The sequence below is a fragment of the Ursus arctos genome, unplaced genomic scaffold (assembly GCF_023065955.2).
Source record: "Ursus arctos isolate Adak ecotype North America unplaced genomic scaffold, UrsArc2.0 scaffold_18, whole genome shotgun sequence".
Taxonomy (NCBI): domain Eukaryota; kingdom Metazoa; phylum Chordata; class Mammalia; order Carnivora; family Ursidae; genus Ursus; species Ursus arctos.
The window spans coordinates 8327924-8342632 of NW_026622852.1; the positions used below are offsets into that span (position 1 = coordinate 8327924).

The 14709-nt window shown below is 41.1% G+C and overlaps 1 protein-coding gene across 1 annotated transcript in view; it reads right to left on the minus strand.

Moving 5' to 3' along the window:
• Positions 1–13088, minus strand: part of LOC130544027 (eukaryotic translation initiation factor 3 subunit M-like) — a 43713-nt gene extending 30625 nt beyond the window's left edge. The window contains 2 exon segments of the mRNA XM_057313507.1: positions 12484–12620; positions 12623–13088. Coding sequence (XP_057169490.1) covers positions 12484–12620; positions 12623–13088 — 603 coding nt within the window.
• Positions 13089–14709: the final 1621 nt, after the last annotated feature.

Here is a 14709-nt window from a genome sequence, read left to right on the forward strand (position 1 = left end):
AGTTCTAATTGTGTCTTACTGGGCTTCGCACATATGCACAGGCTCACTTTCTTCTGATGCCTACAGCCGTTGCTTGCTATGGGAAATGCTTTGTTTCTCAGATCTCATGGGCTGGCTATGATAACAGTCGTAAAGACCACTTGACTTTCGGCTGACAGGGACAGTTTCCCTCTCTGTTCATAAATCTTTTCCTCCATTCTAGTTCCTGTGCTATAGCGTCAGAAATCCCTTCTGTTTACAGAAGCCTGGAACGTGCTGGTTATTCTGCGTGGCCACGAACCCACTGAGCGCACTGTACGAGCGCATACAACTCCCTAAGCTAGTCTGTGTCATAATTCTTTCAGCTTTAATGTAAGTTAAATGTAAGAGACACAACTGAACGAAACTGGACATTTACTTAGTCGGGAAGAGGGTAGGTCTTCACAAATGGGGAAACAAATTCATAGAGTCGATGAATAAACACGTCAGCATCCTGTGTGACAGTGGTGACAACAGCATCATCGTCAACAAAATAATAAGGCAAATGAAAAACTGACAAAAATATTTGCCACTTTGAATAGATGAGTTCTAATCAATTAATGAGAAAAATACAAATGGGCTGTGAGAATGCAGTCAAAGACCATGAAGAGGCAAGGGACAAAAAAAACCCTCTAATACACTGAATATGTGACAAATGTTTTACCCTATCAGAAATTAGGGAAATAAAAACCTCTCACTTATTTAAATAGACATCAGTTTACATATCCACATATATATCTGTGAGGATGGAGAAACAGGGGCACTCACCCCACCAGGGAGAATGATATGGGTACAACTTTTCTGGATGCCGGTTGAAAATGTTTCCAAATTGCTAAATATGTTCTTGCCACTTGGTCCAGTAATTCACTGTAAAAAACAAACACACAAACACACAAAAAAAACAAAGAAAAACAATAACAACTAAAAACTACTGGGACAAAAGAATCTGGGATTCACACAAACATTCAGGTAGGAAAATGTAATTTGCAGACCTAATTATAATGGGGAAAATTTCAAAATAATATGTGTTCAGATGAAAGGAATGGAGTTGTGAAGGAAATTATGTATGTACGCAAGGAGGGATGGTCTGAAACAATTTAAAGCCATGCTTTAGAACAATATTTAGTGATACAGGATAATCCTGACTTTGACTTGCTGTAGTGCGATGCTAATTGGAGGAAGTTACAAATATAGGTGTGAATACACACAGAGAAGAAAAAATACTCCAAACTATTAATAACAATGAACTTTTCATGGGTATTGAGATTTAGCAGTAATTTTTGTTTTTTGGTTATGCTGTTTTTTGTCACGGGCCTTATAGGACTTGGAAAAAGATGAATATATTTTAAAAATAAAATTTAAAGCCTTTATTACCCTATCAAAATTACTCAGCTATAATGCACTTTAGATGGAGTATTTTCCTTCCTTGTTACCCCGATGTTTGCATGCATATTTCTAGTCCTAAATCTAGTTCTTTTGTTTCCAGACTGTGTTCATGAGCTTGTGTTTCTCACTCAGAACTCAGAAAAAGATTAAAGATAGTCATTACCTTCTTTTCTTTTTACACAGGCGGCGAAATCTATTTTTAATGGTTCCGTTTTAAATCCCTGTTGTTAGAAACATTTATTTAACCTCTAACTCTGCTCTACTGAGACATTTTTGTTTACATCAGGTTAGACCTTGACCTTCGCAACACTACACTCAGGGGAAATTCGTTGTTGTTGCTGTTGTTGTGCTTTCAAGCAGATTTGATTGAAATGGGTTTGGCTGATTCTTTGTAGATTTGGAAATAGCCAAGAGCAATTTTACTTTGGACTATTTGGGGAGACTTTATTTTTTCCTCTTCTGGCTTAAGAAGATTTCATTATGAAAGTGAACTTATACAGATGGTGAATAAATCGTGTGTCAAAACTGCTTGCCCCACAGGCTTGAGTGGTAAAAACCATCCATTGCCATTACTGGCAACTTGTCAGATCTCTCCTGTCTCCTTGGAGGCCTGGAGATGTGCAGAGTGGAGCTGCAGCAGGCCCTTCACTGTCCTCCAGACAATTTGTTAGGACGAGACTTGGTGACGAGTTGTAGGCAGCTAGCATCTGGTGGCCTCCCATAGAGATGTCCTCAAACACTTCTGGAGGATTTTGAAAGAGATGTAAAGACCTTTACTTCCTGGAGAAGGCCAGGAGTAGGTACAGATGTTTTTTACTTATTCCATGGGAAGTGAGAATATTGTAGCTATGGGAAAAGCTTGTAGGTATGCACAGGAAGAATGAGTCTGAATCATTTCCACCCTCCTCTAGAGCCCCCTTCAGCCCCGACCCTGAGAAAATATTCTGAGGGTTTCCACTACATCTACAGATTTCCCATGTATCCCAGATCACTCCCCGGGACACAAGGGAAGAGCAGAGGCCACAACAGCCCCACCATCCTGCTCCCCACTTCCTACTGGGGGCTTCCCTGACTGATGACTCCTGAGAACATCCCATGTGTACTCAGGTACGTAGTCTTCTCAACTACTGCATGGTGTTCATAATTTTTTCCTAATTTTGGCTCCTGTGGTGATGTTTGGTTTTGATGACTTCATTGACCTCAAGGCCATACTGAGTGGCCAGTGTCGAGTCAGCAACTACTGTTGACCATGCTGAGACCACTGCTGCTGGCACCAAGGGAGCTAGCTCCTGCAGCACTGAACGGTGTCTCATCATGTTGACTGCCCAAGGTCTGGACTTAGATAACCAAGGCTCCTCAGTTTACTAGCTGGGTGACCTTGGATAAATACTTATTCTGTTTGGTAGACTTTACTGGCTGCCTCCCACTATTGACAGAACTTTTCACTGGCAGAATTCAGAGCAATATGCCCAGCAAAAACATGGCATTCACCAACCTCCTATTCAGCTGAGTGTGGGCATCAGGCAATGTGAGCCATGATAGAAATCATGTTTGGGACTTTGGGGCAAGTCTAACTGAAGGGAAAGAGATGAGTGCCCTTGATTTCTGCTTTATTTCCTTCCAGCTGCCTGGAAATTCTAATGTGAGGCCAAAGCTTGGGCAGCCACTTAAGCAGATTTTTGGAACAAAAGTCACTTATGGAAGATTGCAAAGCGGAAAACAGAAAGCAGAAAGAAAGAAGCCTGTGAAAAGTCCTGGACACCATCACTTGAGATGTCGTCTAGCTAGGAAACAAATAAACTTCAAATTTGTGTAAGTTACTGTCATTTTGACCATTCCTATAATATGCAGCCAAACCTAATCCTGATAATTTGTCTAGGAAAGGAGGAGGACAACAGCAATACCTAAACCCTAGAGTTATTGTTAGGTTATATAATGAAATAATACATGTGACGAATTTTTATGTGCTTAAAAAATTTGGATATTTTCACTAAATAAAAACTTAGTTTGCACTTAATAAAAGTTAGATATTATGACCTGAATGAAACTTTGGATTCCCCAAGTCCACTCTTGAGATGAGATTTCATAAGAAAACGTGGTTTGGCCACAGAAATAATTAAAAGCAATTTAAATTTTAATTGGAGTTACTAAAAAATATCAAAGTGTATCCAACATGAAATCCAGAGACACTTTTATTTTAAGTGAAGATTCTTTTTTTTTTTGTTAGTTATTTCTTTTTGAAAAGATTTCAGACTTTAAAAAATTTGCAAGAATAGTACAGAAAACTTCTGTAATCTCTTCACCCATATTCCCCAAACGTCAACTTGCAATCACATTTCCACACTCACTCACTTATGTGCCCATTATCATTAGCTTTGTTCTTGAACTTTGGGGAAGCACACTGTAGGATGTTACCCTGAAACGTTCTAGAATGTGTTCTGCAAACAAGAACACCCTCTTAAATCACCAGCATATGAGACTCCAAATTAGGAAATCGACACTGATACAGCACTGCTTTCCGCCCATGGGCCCATTCAAATTTCAGCAGCTGACCTCATAATAGCTCATTTTCCTTTCTGTTCCAGGATCTTATCCAGAATACTTTTGCATTTAATTATCACACATTTCCTGATATCTTCAGTCTGGTACACCTCCTGGGTTTCCTTATTGTTCACGTCCTTGATGGTTTTAATGAGTAGATCTTCTATCATATACTCATCCACCGTGAGTTGACGCTGCTACCTCCAATTTCAGCTCAACACCTCGGGCTTCTTTCCATTCTTTCTTTCTCTGTGGGTAAAACTTTCTCTGGAAGTGAGAAGTTTGGTACCTGTTATCCTCAGTATATTGAACTCTTTCCTAAATTTGCTCATTTGTTCCATGTAACCAGTCTTCCAGCCCCGATGGCTCTTTCTTCAGCTGCCATCTCTGCTCGTCCCTGCCACAGTCTGTTCCTGACTGGCCTCCTGGCCTGTGCCTTGGAGAAGGGAAGGAAGGGGAAGGAAAATGGAAGAGGAAGGGAGAGCAACACTTTTTAATCTCTTTCCCTCATTTCTTGTCTCACACACTGCACGTGCCCTGTACTAGTGACATCCCAACCTGACCCAGAGCACACTGGAGTTCATTAATATGAATTTTCCTGCATATTTTGCAAACTTTTAATCATTCAAGACAGCAGTAATTTTCAAAATTAAAATAAAAAGATCTTAATCCCTCTGTGGACCTATCCCCAACCTCCACAATCCCCTGAATCTCTTGCATTTTAAATAAAATATAGCAGTTATAAACAACAGAGCAAGACTTCACTTTTTTAAAGTAGGCTCCACACCCAGCATGGAGCCATCGTGGGGCTTGAACTCACCACCCCAAGATCAAGACCTGAGCTGAGATCAAGAGCTGGACACTTAACTGACTGAACCACCCAGGTGCCCCCAGACTTCGTTTAAAAAATTATACATATAAAAAATAATGTGACGCTAGAAAAAGTTGACTTTGCCTGCAAAGCTCTTCAGCTGCCAGGGCGATGTAAGTGTATGAAGTGAAATGCAAGCTTTCTTGTTCACACTTGAGACGAAGTCACAGGACGTGTGCGCGTGTGTCCATGATCGCTTTGTCTTTGTTCTATCTGCATCTTCCACCGTCTGAAAGCTTTGGAAAGATCAATGTTAGGAAACTCTTTTATCCAGAAAAGGCTATACATTGTGTTTTCTTAGCTGGAATAGGCAGACCCTTTTCTTGAGAACAAAAACATCCCCTTTCATTGCACAAACTCTTCCCCAACACTTTGACTGACGACATGCTTTAACTCTGTAGCAACCGCTAACGTACAATTTTTTGTTCTTTGCTGAGCAAACGTAGAACTTGACTACATTTCCCAGCCTGCCTTGCAGCTCCTAAGGCATATGGGTGAGGAGCGGGAGGCACACCGACTACCTCCAAGCTGAGATCATGAAGTCTTGGTGCATGAGCCCTGTTCTCTGTCTTCCCTCACATGCTGGCCAGATGTACAGCTGCAGTACAGGACTCCGAAGACTGGTGGCAGAGCCACTGGGGGGCAAGAATCTGGTTCCTACTTGGAACAGAGCCCCCTGTCTCCCCACCCAACCTCTCCCTTCTCAACCTGCACAGGACTGGGAAGTGGGGGAGCAATGGACCTTAGTGGTCAAGATTTAGTATTATCTGTGATGATGCGTAGCCTCCTTTGACTAACAAAACCTCCAAACACAGTGTCCTATGGGTTCCTACTAGGACTAGATCACAAACAATATTCATTGATGGACAGTTTTCCTGAGTGACTGTACAGTAAGTGTCAGCTGACTGAGCAAGACACTTTCTCTCGCTTCACCACGGACATTTCCTTCAATTTCAGTGAGTGATGTTGCAATACTCTTTAAGGCTCTCGTTTTTAAGTGCAGTTCCAAACAAGGCTCTCGGATATGTCCAACTTCAATGGCTTTTCTGGAGACTGTGATACGTGATTCTCCTGGGAATTCACAAGCGAACACAGTGGTGGTGCCTTCCAGGAGTCAGACTGGTGGCGCATGGAGCCTCTTCAGGTCCGGTCCAAAGAAACATTAGTTAACGTTACTGTAACACATCTTTAAGTTGCATAAGGGTTAAGATTCTTCCTTGTGTGTTTATTTGACTGGCAAGAATGATTGAATAATAGGGAAGACTAAACTCAACACCACTAAGGCTTTTCCTTTCCTCAAAAAGAGCTTCTAGCCATGAAAGGTGGATTTTCTTGCGTTGGCACTACTGTGCAAGAAATGGGAATGACCACGCCCTCACCTCTCTGGATGCACAAGTCTTTTGTGCTACTCTGCCCAGTTGGGATGCTCCTACTTGTTTTTTAATCCCTGGTCCCTTTACTTCTTGGAGTTGGCCCTGGGGCATTCTCTGCAGAGGGCCCGTGACACTGGAAATTCCTCCTTTTGGTTGATCAAAGCTGATGCAGCCTGACCCCACCCCAGGAAGTGGTGGCAGACACATCTGTTCATTCTGGCTTCCTGCCAATAGGGGATTTACTCTCGGGTGAGTGGGGGAGAGGGACTTTTATGTCGGGAGGGGATTTATTGTTGGCTGACGGGGTGTGGCGAGTGTGAAGGGTGGGAACCACTTCAGCTCCTTGGCTGGATTGTCTGACTTTTTATGCAGCAGGTTTTAATCTTTGTATGTGGGTTCCAAGACTTTTGTAAAGGGCAAGTGCTGAATCGGTGAACTTTAACGATACACTGAGAAACTTTTGGGGGAGTATAGATTTGCAAAAAGCAAGAAGATGAAAGTGAAGTTTAGCTGACTGCACACAGTAAGATACTGTTTGGAATCAAACAACGACTGCAGATACAATTCTAGCAGTCCTCGCTGGTTAGCTAGCATAACCCCACGGGAGGAAGGGAAATAGAAGCCAGGGCACTCAGTGTTCTGAAATCTGGCCTTCTCTGAGGGGCGGGGGGCAGGGGCGGGGGTGTCATTAGACCATTTCACATCTCAAAGTCTTCATAGCAACAATTGCAATGATACTAAAGTTACACATCAAATTCTGTAAAACATTCCTTATTTTGTGCAACTATTACATGCCAAGAAAGGAAGAGTATGGCATTGTATGGTACCGGACCAGGAACATTCAATGCCTAGAGTAGGAAGTTTGTTTGAGACCAGAATACGGTCCTGAGCCAACACCATTTCGGTGATTCAATAGATGAACAGGAAAGAAATGTCATGGGGGTTAATTGAGTTTAACTTTAGAAGTTGAGAGAAAGCCCCCATTGGGCCCTTCGAAAGTCTTTAACATTTCTGGCCTTCATATTATTTTTTCAAGACTGCCAAGGCCAGAGATTTTCCCTGGGTATGAACTACCTGCCACCTCACAGATCTTATCTAGCAAGTACTTACAGTTTCTATGCCCACTGCCAGGCCATCTGATGAGGTCTACACAGAAGAAATATGAGTTATGATCTCTGTTCTCCATATAGCAGGGATTCTTGTTGGAAGCCTCAATATGAGGATTCAGGCAGGGCCACAGCCCATCTGTAAATGAGAAAAAGATACTCTCTGACCAGACATAGTCCTGGTTGCACAGTTTTCAAGTGGAGTGTGGGCTACATTTATATATATATATATATTTTTAAAGATTTTATTTATTTATTTGACAGAGATAGAGACAGCCAGAGAGAGAGGGAACACAAGCAGGGGGAGTGGGAGAGGAAGAAGCAGGCTCCCAGCAGAAGAGTCTGATGTGGGGCTCGATCCCACAACGCCAGGATCACGCCCTGGGCCGAAGGCAGATGCTTAACCGCTGTGCTACCCAGGTGCCCCTACATTTATATTTTTGACCCATACATCTTTGTGTGCTTTGAATTCTATCATATTTTATGGATACGGAGCATGATATCTTTTTTTTTAAATGATTTTTTATTATATTATGTTAGTCACCATACAGTACATCCCCGGTTTCCAATGTAAGGCTCGATGATTCATTAGTTGCGTATAACACCCAGTGTACTATGCAATACGTGCCCTCCTTACTACCCATCACCGGTCTATCCCATTCTCCCACCCCCCTCCCCTCTGAGGCCCTCAGTTTGTTTCTCATAGTCCATAGTCTCTCATGTTTCATTCCCCCTTCTATTTACCCGCCCTTTCTTTATCCCTTTCTTCCCCTACTGATCATCCTAGTTCTTATGTTCCATAGATGAGAGAAATCATATGATAGCTGTCTTTCTCTGCTTGACTTATTTCACTTAGCATTATCTCCTCCAGTGCCGTCCATGTTGCAGCAAATGTTGAGAACTCGCTCTTTCTGATTGCTGAGTAATATTCCATTGTATATATGGACCACAACTTCTTAATCCAGTCATCTGTTGAAGGGCATCTCAGCTCCTTCCACGATTTAGCTATTGTGGACAATGCTGCTATGAACATTGGGGTGCATATGGCCCTTCTCTTTACTACGTCTGTATCTTTGGGGTAAATACCCAGTAGTGCAATGGCTGGATCATAGGGTAGCTCAATTTTTAACTTTTTAAGGGACCTCCACACTGTTTTCCAGAGTGGCTGTACCAACTTGCATTCCCACCAACAATGTAGGACGGAGGATGATATCTTAATGGAGTTGTGGGATACGTCTGTCAGAAATCTTAGTTTCATAAGGGCCCACAAAAACCTTTCTGGTAAATAAATCATCTTCAAGGAAGAGAAATTAGAAGCAGACCAGTTTAATCCAAGGGAAACACATCAGAGGAGAATAGTCTGAGAGGGTGCAAAGGCAGCATGGCGTCTGTCTCAGAGCTAGGCGACAGTGGGGAGTGTGTGGTGACTATAGGGCGGCTCGGCCAGTTTGATCCAGCAGCCCAAGAAGCTTCATTACAGACCAGCTGCAGAAGTTGGAGGCTTTGAGATGGACCCAGAATGGCTAAGTGACAACTTCTCCAGCATGAGATCTGCGAGGGAATGTGGGAAATGTCAGCTCTATCCATCAGCATACATGCGCTCTTTGGAGAATTCCAGAAATACCTGGACTCCGGAAAGATGTTTAAAAAAGGACCAGAGTCTTAAAACTGTGAGTGGAGGAAGAGTCATAGGAAGATTATTTGTTGCTGTGATTGTGATACTATTTTTCTCCCAATGCAGGGGTGAACCGGGCAGCACATAAACACACAATGTTGCAATCCACTCCCGTGTAGCTTCTCCTTACCACAGGTAATGGAGCACAAGATGGGAGACGACTGCAAAGTGTGAGTCAACACCATTTGTGTATCTTCCACTTCAGTTGGCTTCACTTGTCGGGAATGATAGAATATAGAGGACGGCGAGCAACTTCCACAATTACTAATTGGAGGTTCCTGGCTAACGCTCTTCAATTCCTGTTTCAGCAAAGAGGTGAGGGGAGGGGAGGACAAAGTGAGGAGGAGAATGGTTGAGAGGGGACAAGAGGTGACTGTGTGTAGAGCATGAGTAGAAGGTGTGTGAAGGGGATTATATCCTAATTCAGGAACCAGGGCTCCTGGGTTCTCTGCCTCATTCCTCTCCAGCCTGCAAAGCAGGAGTGGGAAAATCATTTCCCTTCTCTGAGCTTTGATGTTCTCATCTGTAAAATGGATTGAACTGATTAGCTTTCAGAGTTCTTCCCTGAGTCTGATGCTCAACATTTGTCTCTGAAAACAATAATTGTTGAAAATGAAATTTTGCCTACCCACCCTGTGAATGGTTTGTGGCTTCTTTCAGTAGGATAGAACTACCACCAAAGTGTCACGTGAAAGGGTTAGCGTTCTGACTGGAGCCTTTTGGTCAGTGACTAATTCAAGCTGAGGCCTGCACGTACCCATACAGCAATGTTTCGGCACTGCTGAGTATCCCATGTTGTGCTGGGTCTCCTGCTCTTCCTTTGCTCTCCTGCTTCCTACATGTCAGTTTCCTACTTCCTTTTTGGTCACTGTGTAAGTGTGTAGGACTTTCAACCCTATCAGATTGGCTGGGCATTTAGGCTGTGTTTTTGCACGTCCTGCCAACATCAGCATGGTCATTTACCTCTGTTTATTTTCCCTTCCCAGACATCAGCTGTTGTCTGCATTCCAGCACCCCCGCAAAAGTACTATCTCCCCTAGCGAGGCTGCAATGCCTCTGATTGTTGCTAAGTTTGGTGGACCTGGGAGTCGGACCAGCAATCGCAGGCACCCATCAAACAGCAGCCCGTGACATTTGATTTCTCCAAATTTTCTGTATCTCTGCAACAGCAATTGGAATGACATTTTATTTATTAATTTTTAAAGATTTTATTTATTTATTTGAGAGAATGAGAGAGAGAGTGAGAGAGCACAAGCGGGGGTAGGGAGGGGCAGAAAGAGAGGGAGAAGCAGGCTCCCTGCTCAGCTGGGAGCCTCATGCTGGGCTTGATCCCAGGACCCCAGGATCATGACCTGAGCAGAAGCGGTTAACCAACTGACCAATCCTGGTGCGCCTCGAATGACATCTTAAATAAACAGTTTTATGAGAAAGAGAGGAAGTCAGGAGAGGGACAAAGAGAAGAGAGGAGAAGAGAGGAAGCTAAACTATCAGGGAAGGAACCCAGAGAAGAACGGACTCCTTTCCACACTTCCTTCCATCACGCATATGAGAATTTTGCCTTTTTAGGATATATCAATCCACTTTTTGATCAAACTATAATTTCAACATTAAAAAATTAATTTTAGGGGTGCCTGGGTGGCTCAGTCAGTTAAGCGTCCTACTCTTGGTTTTGGCTTAGGTCATGATCTCAGGGTCGTGAGATCAAGCTCTGAGTGGGGCTCTGAACTCAGTGTGGAGTCCGCTTGAGATTCTCTCCCCTCTGTCCCTGCCCCTCCCCCAGCTCACATGCTCTCTCTCTCTCTCTAAAACAAACAAATAAATAAATAAATAAATAAATAAATAAATAAAATCTTAAAAAATTAATTGTAGATTGATTCTAATCTCTGATATTTTGACTACAGTTTGCAATCCATCAGGTTTGGCCTGACCTAAGGAATTTTAGGCACTTTTCCAGAATTATCTGAGAGCAAGGTCCTGGTAATTTGTCACCCATGCTAAAGAATCTTCATGGGCTCCTTGACCCCAGTATACTTTTCTAGTTTTGAATCAAGCAGATTTTTTTTTGTCTGTTTCCAATGCTTTTCCACAGTAGCTAATATAGTTGAAAATATATGGTTTTCATATAGTTGAAAATAGTCTTACACATTTGAATTCACAAAAATACTAAAACTACTATTCCTATAGCTAGAATTTCAGGTTAATTTCTTATTGAAGCTATGTTGAATTAAGTCCGCATACTTCTTAAACTAGATACCTATCAAGAAAGTACCTGAAATCTTCCACAACTACTCTCACGCCCTCTGTATGAATGAATGAGATCACCTGTATCGTTCCCATTTGAACGTTGTTGCAGAAGAAATAGAGAAAGATTATGTGGTTTGAGGATCGATTGACCAACATCTATATCGATGACAGGAGGAAAAAAGTGATTAAGTGAAGGCAAAAGGATTTCTGTCTTACAATATTGAAAATATTAATGATGGGGAGGAAATAAAATACTGGGCCCAGCTGATAATTATTGTGGAATTTGCTTTCCCAGACATCTTTTGTATCATGATAATAAAAAACACATATAAAATTATGAGGAATGATTTAGAAGCGATTTGGCTCTCAATAAGGTTAGAGGGAGAAATTTAATTGGGTCGCTTATTATCAGATATCAAAATAAGCAATATAGGCCAGGAACAAATGGATGCTGCTGCTGATTTTCTGTGTTTATGGAAAATGATAGAAAGGGAAAGGAAAGATGAAACAAAAAATGTTAAGTGCCTACTATATGCCAGTCTTTTGCTTGGCAATGACCTCACTTAATCCTCATACCAACTTCCCTGAAGGAGTTGCTGGTATCCTCCTTTTACAGATGGGGAACCATAGGAGGTGGAAAGTAACTGGTCCAGAGTCCCACCGCCAGGATTTTAGCTGAGCTCTTTGTTCTTTCCACCTTGATCTCTTGCTTATTTGTGTTTTATCATTCAGTTCATTCCTTCTTGTTCCAGGGGAATTACACAGGATTTGGATCACCGCTATCTGTGCAATTCCATATTATATGTTAGTTACCATTTTGAAATAATTTTCGCACTGAATATTGAACAACTCACCAGTTTCAAGATGGCATCTCCATTCTGCATGTATACGTATTATTTAAAATAAAGAATATCCTTTTTCATTTTGCCCAAAGCAAGGCTCAGTTTCTTCCCACTGAGTTCTGACCACCTGAATCTTCCTGCTCAGCTCTCTTTTTTCTTCAGTTTATAATGTTTTGCTATGATTTAGATTTTCTCCAAAAAGAACAAAATTTTTTTAAAGATATTATTTATTTATTCGACAGAGATAGAGACAGCCAGCGAGAGAGGGAACACAAGCAGGGGGAGTGGGAGAGGAAGAAGCAGGCTCATAGCGGAGGAGCCTGATGTGGGGCTCGATTCCGTAACGCCGGGATCACGCCCTGAGCCGAAGGCAGATGCTTAACTGCTGTGCCACCCAGGTGCCCCCAAAAAGAACAAAATTTTATACATAACATAAAAATTCAGAAAGACTCACAAGGCTGTTTTTCACTTTCTTCAAATTTTGTTTCCAGGCATTAAGTGTGTAGTACTGTTGTTGCCATTGCTGTTTTCCAAATGTCCGCCGTGTACTATGACTGACGACAAGACCGTTTTAGTTCTTCCTGCACCAATAACACATGCATCAACACCATTGGCTCCAATCTGAAGTTCTTGCTGCACTGTGTCAAAAGAAATTTCTTTATTTTTCACTGCCATTCCCATAAAAGTAAGCAGTCTCATTGTTGCCATATTCTGTTCATGTAATAGACCAAGTGAATCAATGAAGTCTTTGTTAGTCTGATGAAACTTGACATATGATACCAATTTAGCACTCACAAAAATGGTTAGAAGATCATGAATAAGTTCGCCCTCCAAAAATTTGACTGGTTTTAAAGGGACAAGATGGTCAAAAAGAAATACATTTAAATATTTCAATGCTCGTACAATACACCTGTGGGTATCAGCGCGGGCCTGGGAAGCGTTGTTCTCCGTGTAACTTCCTAGCAATTCCACACATGAGTGTGACAGCCGAATACTTACTGAAATACTTTTTTTGGAGAGCCAATGAACCATTCTTCTCTGACCATATATGTACTGTCATCATTGTTCAAGTCTGATTATTACCAAGTATGTTTTTGGAAACACATTATCTAGATGTTACAGAGCCTTTCCTAATTTAATTTATCGGTGTCAAGGAATTGCGAAATTGTCATAGCAGCATTAATGTTGAATCAATTAAACACACAAAACAGGCTCTGGTGTCTCATGCTGCAAGCAAATCCACAGGGACAGAGCATTAAACTTCCAAAGGATGAGTAATCACTGTAAAGAACAGCATATACCTGTGTGAGATGCATATGAAAATATAGGACAATGGCTTTCTTATTAGCTGTGAAAAGTTAAAACAAGACACCAACCAGAAAGCTCTCCTATTTCCCAGATGCCTTTCAGGACTGGTATCTCTCTATAGCCTCAAAATCAAAAGTCAGAGACAGAACAAATTACAATTAATTATTACCACCATAATCCTCCGTCAAGAATCCTTTAGAATGATAACATTTCTTGTAACTGCTGGATTTCTGAGCCAGAGGTGACCAAAAGCTCATCTATTTTTTAGCATACCATGCAATCCTTTTACATATTAGAGAATATTTGGACAAAAATCAAGGAAATATACACATGAAATATTGATTCTTATTTCTGGTGAGTAATCAGGTTAACCCTATTGGTAGAATGAGGTTGAGATAATTAATAGGTAGATTTGCCAAAATGAGTAAATGAATCCATTACAATACATTATGTCACAATCCTATCTCTGCTACCATCATTTTAAAATAAAAATAACATTTAACAAGTTCTGTGCCCTGAAGTTGAAAATAGAATGTTATAGAGTTGTCATTATTCTTCTCTGGGAAGGATTGTGACTGATAAGATAACTATTGCCTAAACTATTTTAGTATGTGGAATTGGCACAGATAAATTCTCTGCTCTATGTACTAATTACAGTAATTTGATCATTATAATGATTATAATTTCATATTCACTTTATATGAGATAGTCTCTTAACACTGCCTGTCACATCATAGTAAATTTGCTTGTAAGATTCTTTTGGGGGGAAACTATTATATCTTATCAACAATGTCTTTAGTGGCTTAATTATGATATGCCTTCAGGATTTTTATAACACCTCTTGTAAAGCCTGTTTTCTGAATGAGAATGTTATATGTCTAAGAGCTGTGTCAAGATACTGTTTTAGTCAGTTGCATTTCTAATATATTTATAAGAAAAATTATTGAAAACAACCTGAAATTCCAACAAGGAGGTACTTATTAAATTAATAATGGCATATCCCTGTAATAGACTATCAGGTATTTACAAAAAGAATGAGGAAATGCTATGTACTGATTCAGACAGATTACCAAGGTATACTCTGGAATAGAAAGAGCAAGGTACAAAATAGTGAATATAGAATATATTTTTTATATAAAATAGGATATATATATATATATAAAAGTCCATCTTTGTATTTTCCTGCGTTTTCAATCAAGGAAGACTCAGGTAGGACACATAGGAAAGTAATACAAGTGGTTTCCTGAGGGGGAAGGGAGGGTGTGATAGCTAGATGAGTGGAAGATGGGGCTGAAGACATACTTTCACTGTATTCCTTCCCTTAGAATCTCTGTTGGTGGCTCCT